The sequence below is a fragment of the Dipteris shenzhenensis genome, chromosome 22, assembly GCF_047967505.1.
Source record: "Dipteris shenzhenensis isolate YYH24624 ecotype China chromosome 22, Dip_SZ_1.0, whole genome shotgun sequence".
NCBI classification, from domain to species: domain Eukaryota; kingdom Viridiplantae; phylum Streptophyta; class Polypodiopsida; order Gleicheniales; family Dipteridaceae; genus Dipteris; species Dipteris shenzhenensis.
In genome coordinates this window covers 46,091,825-46,107,364 of record NC_141617.1, presented here as the reverse complement: position 1 = coordinate 46,107,364, position 15,540 = coordinate 46,091,825, and the positions used below count along the sequence as shown (strand labels likewise).

The following is a 15,540-nucleotide window of genomic DNA, read 5'->3' as shown; positions in this document are numbered from 1 at the left end:
GGCAACGTTGAAACTTACTTGGTCATCATCTCCTCGAATAGATGCTGAAATCGAGGCTTTCGCTTCAGAGACTGAAACTCCCTGATCTTTGCTTTCACAAATCCTTCACTAAGGTCATCTTCAGATCCCTTAGAATGCTTCTTACTGGATCGTCTAGAGGCTGAACTAGGCCTTTTGGTAGCTGAACTACCATGCTCCGAAACCATGATGTGGGAGATGGAAAATTAAACCCCCCAAATCAACTTAAAATAAAGAGTGATATATTCCATTCAAAACAAATCATACAAGTGGGAGAGAAAGTACTCTATCCCTGGCCTCAACAATGTGGCAAAAAAGCCATGGAGGTGGTCTAAAATGCCACAACATCCCAAAAGGGGTTAAGTGAAAAAATAAAGAGCAGTCCCATGTCCTCATGAAGGATAGAAGTCTCCCACGAGCTGCCAAAGAAGTGCCTGTACACCTCTCCCACTGACTCCTAAGAGTGAAGATCCAAATGGAAGCGACAGTGTCAGCCTCCGTGCATAAATGGTCCCCAAGGACAAAAGAACATCGCGAACACCATATCCGCCATAGGGTAATGCTAGAAATCACCTCCCAGGCTGACCCTGCAGCTGAAGTAGGCATGGAATCCTGTACTGGTACCGGTACCAAAAGTAAATCCTGCGGTTCCATGATGCTGGCCTCCGTGGGACCCCGTCTCTGGCGACGCTGCACGAAGAAACCCAGGTCTCCTGGCTTTGACTCAAAGAGAGTAAAGGCTCCAAATCCTCTCCCCCAAAGAGCAGTGCCCCACGTCATCAGAAAGGACTCAGATGTAACATATGAGAACAACCTGAAGATACCTGTCCATACCACTCTAGAGCTGGTGCAACTCCATAAACAATGCTTGCTACATTCCTCCACAAGCTGACAACGCATACACAAGGAGGGTAACCCATCTGCTGGAGCCAAGTACCCACAGGTATGCCCCTATGTATAGTGAGCTAAAGAAAGTAGGAGACTTTCCTGGCTCTACTGATGCCCCAAAAGTGAGTCCAGTAGCTCAACAAGAGCTCTGCAGTAAGTCCCTATGCGTGCCAATGCTGGGAGGCAGATGGAATGTGATGAGAGTCTCTCTGCTGAAGCCTGTAACCTGCCCTCGTCGAGTACTGGAAGAAAGAAAGAGGACGAACCCCTGCCACCGGAGCAGGCCATGCCTACTCACCTGGGTCCCAGTCAAGCTCCGCAAGAGGTCGACCCTGAAAAATCCAAAGTCTCCATCTAATATCCTCTGCAATGGTCAACCTGGAAGGATCTGTGGCCCATGCCTTACCCAAGCAACCAATGACCCTGACTCTCTACCAAAGAAGCTCCTGACGATCCAGGGGCTGAGTGAGATACAATCTGTAAGAGGAGTCAGTCTCAAAATAAGTAAACGGTGCCGGTCCTAAGCGAACTCCAATACATAGCCCAGCCTCACTAAAACAACCTGACCAAGTAGAAATGGGATCAACATAGGCTGGATCTGTAAGTACATCCCTCCACTCCTGAGGAATAGCTCTCATGATCAGTAATTTGGTGGCAGCAATCTGTCCAAGTGGCCCATGTCTATCTCTGATCACCTCCTCTGACATCTCTACACCTTCCCTGAACCAATCTCCGACTGTCACAACCCCCTGAGCATGCCATCTAGCCAAGGGAGTCCTAAGTTCTATACCAAGGGAAGATCCTTGGTACCGAACTAGGGGGTTATGGTAAAGTGGCTGTCGGGCAATTTCCTCTCTGGAGGAGGGAACTGCTCTGATGAGGTGCTGTCGAAAAAGATCCCATATCTGAACAAGCCTTTTCACAAGTGGTGAGGAAGGCTGAGAATGCTGGTCCGTCAGGAAGATCCAACTGACTCTACCTGCCCACTGACCTGCTGCTCTGGGGGTGCACTGGTGAATCCCATGCAGTAGGAACTGCTTCCACGACTGATCTCCTGGAGTCAAACCTCTAACTGGAGTCAAACCTCTAACAAGAAGTTTGACTAAAAGGGCTCTGCTCTGCATCTCCGGATCAAGAACCCCAAGTCCTCCCTATGAGAAAGGTAAAGTGATAGTATCCCATGAAACTCTGGCCCTTAGTGTCCTCAGAACCATCCCCACCACTCCACAGAAAGTTCCGAAGCAATCTCCTCACCTGACGAATCGAGTCAGCATGAAAGCACCAACATGACGCAACATACCACATAGTCGCTAGTAGAACCTGGTTGAGTATCAGCGCTCTTCCGGCCAAAGAGAGTCCAGCCGTACTCCAGTAGGCTAGCTTTCTCCGGATACTCTCAAGAACTGGGGCAAACTGTTGTGTCGGGGACACCTCGATGCCAACCTGGAAGCCTAGATATCTCGTGGAGGTGCCTCTGGGTATCCATACAAAGCCTCTGTCTCCTCCCCATGCTGGGGTATCCTGCTGAGCTCTAGTCCAGATGCCTTTTGATTTGTTCCAATTGACAAGTCCCCCTGAGGCTAGGCAGAACTTGTCAATTGCATCCGCAGCAGTAGCAAGACTATATGCATCTCCTTTGACTGTCAGTGCCGTATCATCAGCAAACTCAGTGTCCAGAAGCTCCTGCTCCTGCCGGATAGGCAGATGAAGGCCCAAAGTGCCATGACTGGTAGCCTGCATAAAGTATCCCATAGCTTCCGCTACGAAAAGGAAAAGGTAAGGTGTAAGCGGGCATTCCTGTCGTACCGATCTGGATAGCTGAAAAGCCGGTCCTCTGCCTCCACAGACCACCATCCTGCTAGAAGAGTGAGAGTAAAGTGAGGAGACCCATAAAATCCATCTATCACTGAAGCCTAGCCTCCTCATAGTGCCCTCCAAGAAACCCCAGTCCACCCTGTCATAGGCCTTCTCAAAATCGAGAAGGAGAACTGCAATCTCCTGCTGACTCTCCTTCGCCCAGTGAGTGGGATACTCCTATCTTGGACAAATCCTGTCTGAGTAGCTCTGATGATATCTGGCAACATAGGCTTTAAACGAAGGGCCAAGGTCTTTGCTAGGATCTTATAGGCTGTCCCTAAAAGTGTAATGGGTCTCCAATTACGTAGGACTGTCTTGTCTCCCCCTTTCGGGATGAGACAAATCATACCTGTACATAATGCCTCACCCAAAGATCCTGTATCGAGAGCCTCTGAAAAGGCAGAAAGTAGATGAGGTCCAATCGTATCCCAGAGAGCTCTAAAAAGAAGGGGTGACAGACCGTCCTCCCCTGGGCATCTGTCTCTGGGCAGCTCATGTAACGCATCTGTGATCTCCACGAGTGATAGCAGGCTATCCAAAACATGACTCATCCTGTCTGAGACCATCTGGGAGACATGACTCCAAATCTCCTCTCTGGCTCTGATCATCTCCTCGGTGACTGGATCGGCGGTGTAAAGAGTGGAATAGAAATCAGAAGTGATCTCAACAAGACGATGAGGATCCGTCTGAAGAGACCCGGCCTCATCCACAAGTCTACGAAGACTGTCCGAAGAGTATCTCTGACCCACTGCCCTGAAGAACTCTCTAGAGCATCTATCCCCCTTCTGTATCCAGAAGGTCTGCTGGGAGTAAAACCTAAACTGGGCCCTCTTGCCATGAATCTCCTCTAGTCTCTCCTGAGCCTCTGAAAGCTGCCCTCTGATGAAAAGGGAATGAGGAAAGCTCTGAATCAATCTCTGAAGTCTGGATACCTCCGCTCTTGCGTTCCGATCTCTGATTTTGAGCTTTTCCTTCTCCTCTTTTGCCCTAACTAGCAGGCCATGCCGACTCTAGCAAAAGCCCCCTCTACCCACATCAACAAGCCCTGATCCTCAGGAGTGTCCTCTGTCAACCAAGCCTCTCTCAACCGTTCCACGAACTCTGTGTCCTGAAAAACAAAGTCCGGAACTCTCACAAAGCCTGTGCTCTCCAATCGAGAGGTAGGGAGAATCTATAACCTGTGTCGTGAAATACCTCTCTCTCACTGGACTGCTGTGAAGAGGCATCCATCACCGTGTCCGCAGCCTGAGCAGTCTCCTGCTGGATAACTATCTCAGAAACCAATAAATGAACGTCCGGGGTAGAAGTGTCAAGAGTCATCAAATCCTGAGCTAATGTCTCCTGCACAGTGTGAGGCCCTGCCTGCGTACGGTCCTCTGCATCTCCCCTTTCTGGGGTCTCCTGCACGTGTGTCTCAACTCCCTGAGCTACCATCTCTTGCACAGTGTCAAGACCTGCCTGCGGATGGTCCTCTGTATCTCCCCTTTCCGGGGTCTCCTGCACATGTGTCTCAACTCTCTGCCAATTGTGAGCTCGTACCTGGGGCTGCTCGTACCGCTGACTCTCCCTCTGTCTCCGTCTCCTCCGAGCTCTCCGTGAAAGCTGTTCCGCTGGAGGCACTGGAGGCTCCCCCAAAAAAGTCTCCTCTCGCTTTGCTGAATAAGTCGAAGCAAGCTCAGAGGCCCCTGGAGGCTGCTCATACTACTGACTCTCCCTCTGTCTCCGTCTCCTCCGAGCTCTCTGTGAAATCTGTTCCGCTGGAGGCACCTCCAAATCCTCTGAGTTCACTGGAGGCTCCCCCAGAGGAATCTCCTCTCACTCTGCTGAATGAGTCGAAGCAGGCTCAGAGACCCCTGGAGGCTGAGCTGTAGGTTTTGGGTCACTTGGAGGATGAGATGTATCCGGAGTCTCTGATCGATGCCGACGACTGGGGCAATCCCTAATAAAGTGACCTCTCTTCCGACAGAAAAGACACTGATCAGGAAGACCCTCGTACAAAACCCTCTGCTGCATCTGGACCCCATCTCTAGTGGAGTACGAAGTCAAAGTAGGCAAAGGTCGAGGAGGGGGGAAATCTGAAATGAGTCTGACCCTCGTAACCCCTGTGCCAGTAAGTGATTGAGCATAGGAAAGTCTAGCACCTAAAGGGATGACTGTACCTGCCACACTAGCCATATGCTCCACCGCTCTGCGACAAGAGCTAACCTCATCAGGAAGTCCAAGGAAAAGGATCCAAAAGGAGACCTGTCTCGGTCCAGGGGAAGTAGAACTGAAGTGCTTCTGCCAAGGCCACAAATGGATGACTCTACTCTGAAACTGAATAGGTGAGCTCATAAGTACTCTTTGAGCCTGCTCTGCAGACTGAAGGCCAAAAGAAAAGTACCCTCTGCCAAGCAATCGGAAAACCGTAACTGAGACACCCAAAGAGGCCATGCTGGTGTACACACCCAATCACGTAACTGTTGGCCTCTACCGGGTAGAAAGCCAATGATGTGTGTCGAACGAAAACCCTCCTCTGCTACCTCAATCATCTGCACAATGTCGGGAGGAAAAGAAACTGTGACTTCAATCTCCTCAGGTTCGGCGACGGGAGTGGCATTAATGTCCTCCATTGTCTCAGCTTACGCTGTCCTGAGGGGAGGAGCTACCTCTGCTGAAAATACCCACCAAGAACTCGCAACCAAAAACAAGTAAAACCCCAAAGAAACCTGTAAAAAAGAAAGCTCCGATCTTCAACCTCCGTGTGATGCAAACAGGTCGCTCAGTGCTGAAGCAGGCAGCTCCGCCAATGCCTGGAAACAGCCCAGGATCTCAGCTCCCCGGAACACGAGGCGAACAGTCCTGGAGAGGGCCCTGAGACTGCCTAACCTGAAGCAAGGGAGGGGCAGGCAATCAGCAAGGGAGAGGGCCTGAAAGGCGGCCTGGCGTGGCCAGGACAGCAGGCTGAAGGGGGGAGCACGAAATTCAGGCTGAAGTGGGGGGGCGACCTGAGCAGGACACTGCCTAGGGGGCCTGCGCGACCGAGGCAGCAGGGCGCAGGGCCAAAGGCCTGCACGGCCGAGGCAACAGGGCGCAGGTGACCTGTGAGCTGGGCGCTGCCAAGGGGCCTGCTCGGCCAGGCAGCTAGGGAGCGAAGTGCTGCCTGGGGGCCTGCGCGGCCAGGCAGCTAGGGAGCGGGGGCTGCCAAGGTGCCTGCGCGGCCAGGCAGCTAGGAAGCGGGGGCTGCCAAGGGGCCTGCGCGGCCAGGCAGCTAGGGAACGGGGGCTGCCAAGGGGCCTGCACAGCCAGGCAGCTAGGGAGCGGGGGCTGGGCGGGCAGCAGCAGACGGGGAGCTCCTCCTACGAATTAGCTTTCGGTTCACCCCCCCAAATCAACTTGACTGTGCCTAAAGCAATCAACTACAAAGCCCCTACTCCTTTCAAGGAGGTAACTGCTTACGGGTGAAGACGGGAGCCAGCCCGATGCACGATGAAGTATGGGTGGGTGTGGCTCTTGGTTGTATGGTTCAACCACTAGTCCAGGGTATAGGCCAATATTAAAAATAATATATACAGTTTTCTGTTGCCCCACGCAGCAAGCCCGCTCTGCGTGTCGTGCAAACCGACAACGGCGATTACCGAGGTCTCCACCTGCTGAGTGCCGTTTGCCTAACGGATGCAATTACCGAGATCTCCTGTTATCCACTTGCAAATCAATGCGATTTTCGAGATCTCTCAATATGCGCTTGACAGATGTCTTTGCCAAGTCTGTGGACCGTTGCTACCAAGGAAAGTAGCAAAACCACGCTCTGATACCACTGTAACCCAGATCTGATGAAAATCGCATTCACTTTGGCACCATGGAACAGTTCACAATCAACGCGGGACTCCTCTGGAGCAAAGTGCAATACCCGAGGCAGGATGCCTAGTGTTGAAAATTTTGTACACTCCCCGAGAAACGTGCGGAAGCTGTGGAAATCAAATCGCCAATAAGATAGAGTGCTGGGAGACAAGGGTAAGGAGAAAAACACAGCACTAGGGGCTAGAAATAAGGGCTGGAGGTCTTTATTGCAATAGAATTAGGCTTTGTACAACTGGCTCTCACGAGAGCATGGATTGAGTACAATCTGTGTGTTCTAGAGCTATGAGGCTCTTCTCTTATAGACTTAGCCTCCAACCCGAAATCAAGAGCTTTCTAATAAGCTGGGGCTAGCTTTCAGCTTTTTCTTGAGCCTAAAATAGGCATACTTTTCTTAGAAAGCTGAGATTTCCTAAAATCAACTTTAGGGGGCTTTTCTTGGAAATTGTGCTGGAATTCTTGCTGATTTGGCCTTGTCGGCTCCTCCATAAAGTAGGCACCCACATCTTGGTACTTTTTGCCTTGTAGGACCTGCTTTTTGCACTTTTCCCTTAATTCTAGGGCCTCCTCTTGGTCCTACACATTGCCACAAACAAAACCAACACCCCATGAAAGGTTAGACTAATGCATGCATTCTACTTCTTGGACTATTTATAATCCCTTGTGGACGTCCCCACAGTTCTCTTTTTACCAATGCAAGGCAAAAGTAAAAACAATAAAACGTATTCTTGGTTAACCAACTTCACCATTCTTTAACCGAAGTCAATTCTAATAAAGATTACTCTTTATTTTCTTATCAGGAGAAGTCCCAAATGGTGACACCATGACACATTGGGGTAGAGGAGGAGATAGCCAACATGAGGGCAACATGGATCAGTAGGAAAAGACGGTGGACCCAGAGACACAGAGACAACGCACGATGGAGAGGCTGACCAGAGCACGCACAATAGAGGTCCATCCCATCACTGCTCTACTCAGAGGAGACCGCCCGAGCCGAGACGTCACTCTTGATCTGGCCCACCGGATACAAAGACCACGCCCCCTACCACAGCAGCGAGACCATCACTATGCCAGGCTTCGGTTTCTGAGTCCTAGCTCCGAGATTGACTTGATTAGTTTGTACTTGATTGATTATGATTTTGCTAGCATAGATTAGTAATCCGCAAGGGCCCTAGTGCGCCCTTTGCTCCAGCCCACTGATGCTTGTATGAGTCTACTTTTTTGTGCACTTTGTCCCATAGGCCGGCGAGGCCTCCCGCGGACGTTAATACATCTCTCTCTCTCTCTCTCTCTCTCTCTCTCTCTCTCTCTCTCTCTCTCTCTCTCTCTCTCTCTCTCCTGCCCCTCCCCACCTACTCCGCATCCTCAACCTCTACAATATTAAGCGCAACTCTAGCCACTATCACAGGACAAGACAAGTTTCATCTAGACCTCGTGTGATCGTGGCTGTTCGCAAGATAGGACCAGGTCTCGTCTAGACCTCACGTGAAATCCTAGGCTACTGGTCTAGCTACACAACTACCATCTGCAACCACTAGGTCACGCCTAGGCTCCGTTTTGTTGGTAAGAGCGGCCCTAGGCCTTGCCTAGGCCCCAAAGAACACAGTGAACAGCAACTTAATGGGAACGGAGTGAGCGGCGAAAAACACCAAGGCCTACCCCCAGACATTCACATTCATGTCGTGTCCCTACAATGCATCTAGACTTGTGTTCCAGGACCCCTCAGGGAATGACGGAACTGTTCCAGGCTTGTGCGTCCCCAAAAGGTTGCGCCCTAGTGCATTCGACCCCTCAGAGGGCAGCGGACCTACTCCAAGCATGTGCGCGCGCCCCTGCTCAGTCCCCCCCCCACACACAACAGGGCCCTCCAGCAAGACCGCCAAAGTCATCGGGTCTACAATTGACTCTTTTGGGGCTTAGAAAGAAAACAAAACAAATCATAGATTAACCAAATCGACACATTTGCAAAAATTCAAGTCGAGTCAGACAAAGCCGAGTAAAGACAGCTCAAAGAACACACGAGAGGACCATTGGCTCCGAAATCAGGGCCTGAAATCAAGTCAGATTGAATGTGAGTCAGAACAACTTCGAATCATTGATAGAGCAGATGCAAAAAACTGTACACTGTGGAAGATGCCAAACTTTTGTCAAATCTGAGATGAAGTTGTTTATGACAAATAAAAAATTCCCTGACATCTAAGCTGTAGAAATGGCAAGAGAAAGATGATGTTTACCCCCAAGAAAATGGTGTTTACCCCTAAGAAAATGCCTGGCAGTAATATGTCGCCATATGCAAAGTTCTACAGTCAACAAGTAGGCAATTATATGACGTTATGATACAACACCACAAGGCGATGGAAGCTATGCAAATCATGGGGTGGCACAGAGAGGGAATGAAGTGGATAGAATCATGGGGTATAACAGCCGCTGATATACTAGAAGCTGCATGTGAAATAAGATAGAGGAGATTGTGACACAGGAAATGCTACAGAAACTAGCTGGGGAGGAAAATGCAACTCTACAAACAGGAAATCAACTCACTGGACAGCTACGGAATGCAGAAATACCTCAGGCAAGAATATCAATATTTCAAAGGCATCTAATCTGTAAAATCAGAACTACTTCACAGGATCTCAAGGTAGAGAGGGGCAGGTGGGCAAGACCTAGGATCCCCAGGGAGGAAAGAACATGCAAAATCTGCCCCACAGCTAGTTCACATGATCTCGAGGTAGAGAGGGGCAGGTGGGCAAGACCTAGGATCCCCAGAGAGGAAAGAACATGCAAAATCTGCCCCACAGGGGAACACCGTAACAAAGGTATCACTATCAGTTGATAGTGATCACCAGTCTCATAGATCCTAAAGCGTCTCATGCAGACTTTAATACAATCCAATCATATCATATCCTCTCTCTCTCTCTCTCTCTCTCTTCATGCTTCCTGCTCAATCTCGCCTTTCCACATCTCTTTCACTTTCACCTTTGCTGATCTTTAGCCCTCTTCTCTTCTTCTACATCCCCCAATAACCATCCAAAGCAGAGAAACTTGACAAAGATCATACATTATCTACATGAAGAAGTGAAAAAAAATCTTCCATCCTCTGGGCTCTTAAGGATGGCATTGTGCATCAACCTAGTCCTATAATTTTTCGAACTGAAGCAACCAAATATACTCTCTTCCAAATCCACCTCATCAATGACCACACTATCCGATACTTGCCTAGCCACAAACTTAACATGCAGTATCCGAGGAGGACTAAGAGATTCGTAAAATCAAGTATGGATCCTCTTCAAGTACCCTCAACAAAAAAAATCATGCAGGTTCATCAAAAAATGCACTTGGCCTTGTGCTAACGGGCGTGCTTCAAAGTGAGTGGACTCGAATGTGCTACCATGTGTGCGAAAACGATTGTGTATGTGCAAATATTGAAAAACGATCTTTAAACAGCTAGAGAAATGTTTAAAAAGAGTAGAAAAAGAGAGGAAAGTCCAAACAATCTTTCTTGCTAAATCATGAAACACTAAAAGAAAATAAACCTTTGATTATGCCACTTTCTATTTATACATACCATTGAACAGAAACCTGCACTGAATGGTTGGAATCTAATTGCACCCTTTCAATGGCTTTATCCAAACGAGCCTTTCAAGAACCAAATAGCATTCTTATTAGATAATATCAACTACTTGCAAATGAAAAACTATGAAGTCCAAACATAAACTATTTGTCCTTTTAGCATTATAATAAGGAATACTGTAATACCAAGTGCTCATATAAAGTTGAAGTTGGATATTCTTTTCTAGGATTTTTGGCTTAGATTCTTCAATTCATTATATTGGAGACCAGAACTTGTGCTTGGGGTATTTGCCATACAAAAATGTCTAGCACTCAACAGAATACAATTCCTCACATGCAAACGGGATATTGCTAAGGAAAAAAATGCCACAAATGCAAAGATCAACCTCTAGAAAATTAATGTACCCACAAAGATCATCTCCATTTTGACCATATGCCATAACAGCCTATTGTTTTGAGTTATTTGATCTAATAAGTAAAGACATAGAAACACCACTTTGGATGTTTGGACACCAAAGATGTTGTATCATCGTATTAACTAGTACAAACATGCAAATACCACCATAAATCTATATGGCCGTAACACTTGACATTCATGGGGCGAGCTACAAAGGTTTAAGTCGATTAATGACTTTACAATGACAAATGAGTGAAATTCATGACTGAGATGATAAATCAACTTGAATAAACCCAAAAATGTTGAAATAATCTTATTAATCACCCAATCATTGCTCATGGCATTCATATATAAAAACCAGTGTGAAACCGGCCTTCGGAACCCCAAGGGGCGGTAAACCACAACTAACTCTGATTACACCGTCAAATACAGCCACTTAGCATCCATTTAAACACACCGCATCAGATAGCATAAAAGAAAGTACAGGTGAGGCTAGAATGCCCCTGCTCAATGATCACACGGTGACACCGATTAGCCCCAAACACTTGGCGTCCCTTGCCGTATTTCTTTATTCTTCTTTAGTGAAAAGTAATGGCAAAATTACAACCAGGGCACACCCTCAACTGTTCCCACTGGCTATCATTGTTCACCGGCCCACACTAGGCACACACTGCATCAAACTGGCAAACTCTGCATCCCAACTTCTAGAGCAAGGCACAGGCATCCTCTAACCTCAACACCCTAGTATCAACCTGGGTTCACCCTCTGTAACTGGGTGATTGCAACAAGCCCAGGGAATCCCATAGAGAATCTCAAATAGAGAACTAGAAATAAATCCAACAGAGACAAGGAAAGAGAAACTGGGCTGGAACTCCGGGATTGCGTGCCCACATCACGGGCTGCAACCAAAAACACCTGCTTCGCACTAGAACAGGTTCCCGTGGTATCCAGAACCCCACCAAAGACCTCAAAACAGAGATTCGCAGCCAGAAACCCTAATTCACAGCAACAAAGTCCGCCTCGATCTGCGTGCAAGTGCAAAACACCTGCAACAAGGTCCATACAGTCCATACACAGTTCCCACAGCCTGGAAAGATTCCGTACAATCTGTACGGACTGCTTGTCAGTCCGTACAGCCTGAAAAATCCGCCGTACAGCAGCAGATCAGCGCCAGGTTGGGCTCCAACGATTCGCAGATCGTGCTCCCTGGCTTGGACTGCGTGCACAGGACTAGAAAGCAAGGAAATGATGGAAAACAGCGACCAGATAGCAACCAGCAGCCTGCTGAAGGTCTAGCGCAGCAAACAGGAGAAGAAGGAGATGGCAAATTCTAGAACAGGCTCCAGAATTGGACGCCAGCTGCCCTAATAGGAGAGAGATGCTAAAGTTGGAGCTGATGGGCTGCATGCCTGACACGTGGCACATTAATGCCCCTAACCCCCTATACCAAGGAAACATTGGTTTCCTAGAGGCAACTTTTAAAGGCTCTAACCCCACTAACCAATGACAAACATTGGTACTGTCTAGGGGCAACCTTTTAATCCTTTTTTAACCCCTCTTCCCACGTGAAACTTGGGAATCCATCTAGGGGCAAACTTCCTAGCTCCGTCACACCCCTCCGCGAGGTCAAAGTGATGCCATGCCTTGATTCTAATAGTTAGGTCTAGCCAATGTGTCCAGTTAGATGTTAACACTAGGGGCTTTCAAGAACTCACAGCTCCTCTCGGCCAGTCCCCCATGGCCAAACTGGTTACAAACTTAGTCATAGCTTATTTGCTTCAAAATTCACGTCCCCGTGACAAGTGCATGATACTAGGCATCAAAAAACCACCAATTGATGAATACAAAAGAGCACATGACTAGAAGTTAGCATAATAAATTTACCTCGGCCGTCTAGACCCTAATGCTTACCATATGGCATATGATTAAGGTTTGAATTACTTGTTTGGTATAGTCAAAACACCCAAAATCCTCCACTACTGTGATGATTCTATGGCTAGCCATAGACCTTATGTGGTGAAGGGCGAAGTCATAAATTCGGAGAAGGGGTTAGCAATAGCAAAGACAAAGGGAAAGAAGGGGAAAGAGTGGATAAAGAGAAGGGGTAATGGAATATCCACTACAACACCATGATATTAATTTGGCAATTTAGGTTAAAAATTTCTTGACTGATCTAATATGCTTTGACAGAACATGGAGTCGAAAAATGTGTTGTATGAAAAACCTTGCAATGTCTGGAGCTTGAGCACTCTCCTTACAAGGGATGAAGTGTGCCATTTTCGGCAACCAATGAATGATTACTATAATCTATGCAATACCTTTGGAGGAACCAGCGATGGTTCTAATGAAATCCATGGCCCATCTTTCAATTTGAATAGGAGGCGGCTGAAGACGTCCTAGTAGCAGTCTTATGCTTGCTTTCATTTATTGGCAAGTTGAGGCCAATAATAAGAGGCACTGAGTAACCTATATGCTTGTTGATGCTTAGGTGTGCTGAATATGAAATTACATCGTGCTAACAAATTCGGCAGAGAAAGAAACTAAACCTTGCATCCATGCACAAGTTCATGACCACCAAATCTCCATGCACATCTCCACAACTAGACCTAACCCATGCTTAGGTTTGTTTCACTCCAACACACACTTCAGCACAAAGGGTTCTGTCAGGGCTCCCGCACGATCATTTCACCGCTGAGGTGCCAGGGGATGGTAGCCTGCCTCTCAAAGGTGAGGCATGCTTTCACAGAGGCAGTATCTCCTACTTACCTAGTGAGTAGGGAGGCATTAGCAAGTCAGGAGACCCGCAATGCCACTCCTCCCTCGAAGCAAGGCCCTCAATTTTTCCAAATGATAGTGCCTAGGAGACTGTTGCTAGCAACATGTGTGCTCCCACCGGATCATTCACCGCTGAGGTGCACGGGGATGGTAACCTGCCTCTCAAAGGGGAGGCAGCTTTCACAAAGGCAGTATCTCCTACTTACCTGGTGAGTAGGGATGGTAACCTGCCCTCAACTTTCCCAAATGATAGTGCCTGGGAGACTGTTGCTAGCATCACAGGTTGGCAGATATGGATAGCATGTTGCATCCTTGTATTGGGGGACAGCAGACTTGGCCCTTTTGGCCAACTACTCACTACCTTCACCTTGGTGAAATAACCATTCACTGACTTCCCCTCCATTTTTCTTTGTGAACAATTGATTCAAGGGCTTCAAGGTCCTCATAGACCTATTAGTCTCATACCTATCCTTCAATATTGCCTGAGCTTCGAAGTCCGCCTCTGCAAGCTGAATGTGAGGGAATCCTCGTCGTCCCAATGATATGGGACTGCCTCAGAGTCCTTCTCACACTCTTCAAATTCTACCAGGTCCATATGTCTTACAATCTTGCCTGTGGCATCGATTGTGGCCTTGGGCTTCGGCTCCAAACTTGTGGTTTATATGATGAATGAAACTAAGTACTTCATGGAGAGAGAATTAAAGCATGTAAAAGCATGAAAGACCCACTTGGCAAGATGCGAGAAGCCCAAGGGGAGACATCAATGAATAGAAAATAGCGTTCCATGGTGGGAGAGGGTGGATGAGGTTACCTTTTCATCTACTCCAAGGGCTTCATGGATGTTTTGTTCCCAAAATTTGAGGGAGTTTAATTGAACGGGACCAATTACATATTGTGGAAGGCGAAAATACTGGTGGCTAGGAGAATTTGGAATGTGAGTTTCTTTTGAGAAGACTTCAAAACTTCAGAATACAGCTCCTATAATCGCCAAGGCTTTATGTAACGTCTTAATCTATGAGGAATGGGTAAATGATTCCAATGTCTTAAAAGGAAAAGGTACGGAACGGTCCAAAGAGAACCCAAAGATAGCGTAGTGGTCGATTGAGAAGCTACGTGAAATCAACCTTGTTCTTTACGGCAATAGCCTTGGAAATCAACCTCCTTTCTCATTGCAATATAGGAGTGAAAGAGGGTGGATGTTCATTCCTTTGATTCGTCAACTAATGCTGAAGAACATTAACAATCGAAAGACCTTGAGCAGCAGCAGAAAATCCACCGTGACCACGACTACAAAAGAGTAAAGAACCGGGCCCGAACAGAGGGACCCAGCGCGGCCACTACATTGGCACTCACTAGCCCAAGATATAGCACGAATCTGCTTGACTGAAGACTAATGGTTTCCGAACATTGTGCCATGGGACGATAGCCAAAACGCGCACCCTTCGTGACATGTTGTTTCACTAACAATTACCCAAACCATTGTGATAGAAGATAGCTTGGATATCTGGGTTTAATGAAGATCGTACCCCTCGACAAGGGATCGTGGGCTTTCCCCTCGAAGCTCCAAAACGAAGTCGTATGATGGAGATGATTTGTTCTAATTCGATTCCTTCGAGAGGATACTCAATTATTCGAGAAAATTCAAAAGATGGATGCTCCTCACCTTGCCTACGTAACACCAAGGGCAAGCGAGGTCGCTCCAAGCGTCCACGCGAATGACGAGACGTGCAGACATCTCTCGTCCCTCTTCTTTCTGCATTCAAGGTCGCCCACAAAGGAGGACGAAGGAGTAAAAACATGGCATGAGACACGGCATAGGGTCCATTGAACCTGATCCTCCTTGGGAATGTCAAGGGTGGTGATTTATTACTCACTTGGTAATGTCATGATATTTGGGAAGTTAAAACCCAACAAATACATGAATTAGGTGATGCTCACAAGAGTTCATAATTGATCCTCCTTGGAGTCTATACAATATTATCACGTAGACTGCAACCATATGCATAAAGGTACTATTATCCTTCAATGTTGCATTGGCTTGGATTTCTTTGCTCCCTCACATTCGGAACATGCATCAAAAGAGAGGAACGTTGTAAGAATTCAGATTGAAACAAGGAATTTTGAATGGACGAGTAATTAAAATATTTATATGATAATATATCAATAATTATTATAACCACACATAGTGTGGGCGGGGA

The 15,540-nt window shown here is 47.5% G+C and overlaps 1 protein-coding gene across 1 annotated transcript in view; it reads right to left on the bottom strand.

The window, feature by feature from the left end:
* LOC147888176 (uncharacterized) overlaps positions 1 to 15,149 on the bottom strand; it is a 96,276-nt gene extending 81,127 nt beyond the window's left edge. Inside the window, exons 1-2 of the mRNA XM_087393787.1 lie at positions 15,006 to 15,149; positions 10,166 to 10,236 (exon numbers count right to left, since the gene is read on the bottom strand). Of these exons, the coding sequence (XP_087249913.1) occupies positions 10,166 to 10,236; positions 15,006 to 15,101 (167 nt within the window). The 5' untranslated portion in view covers positions 15,102 to 15,149. The remainder of the gene's footprint in view (positions 1 to 10,165; positions 10,237 to 15,005) is intronic.
* Positions 15,150 to 15,540: the final 391 nt, after the last annotated feature.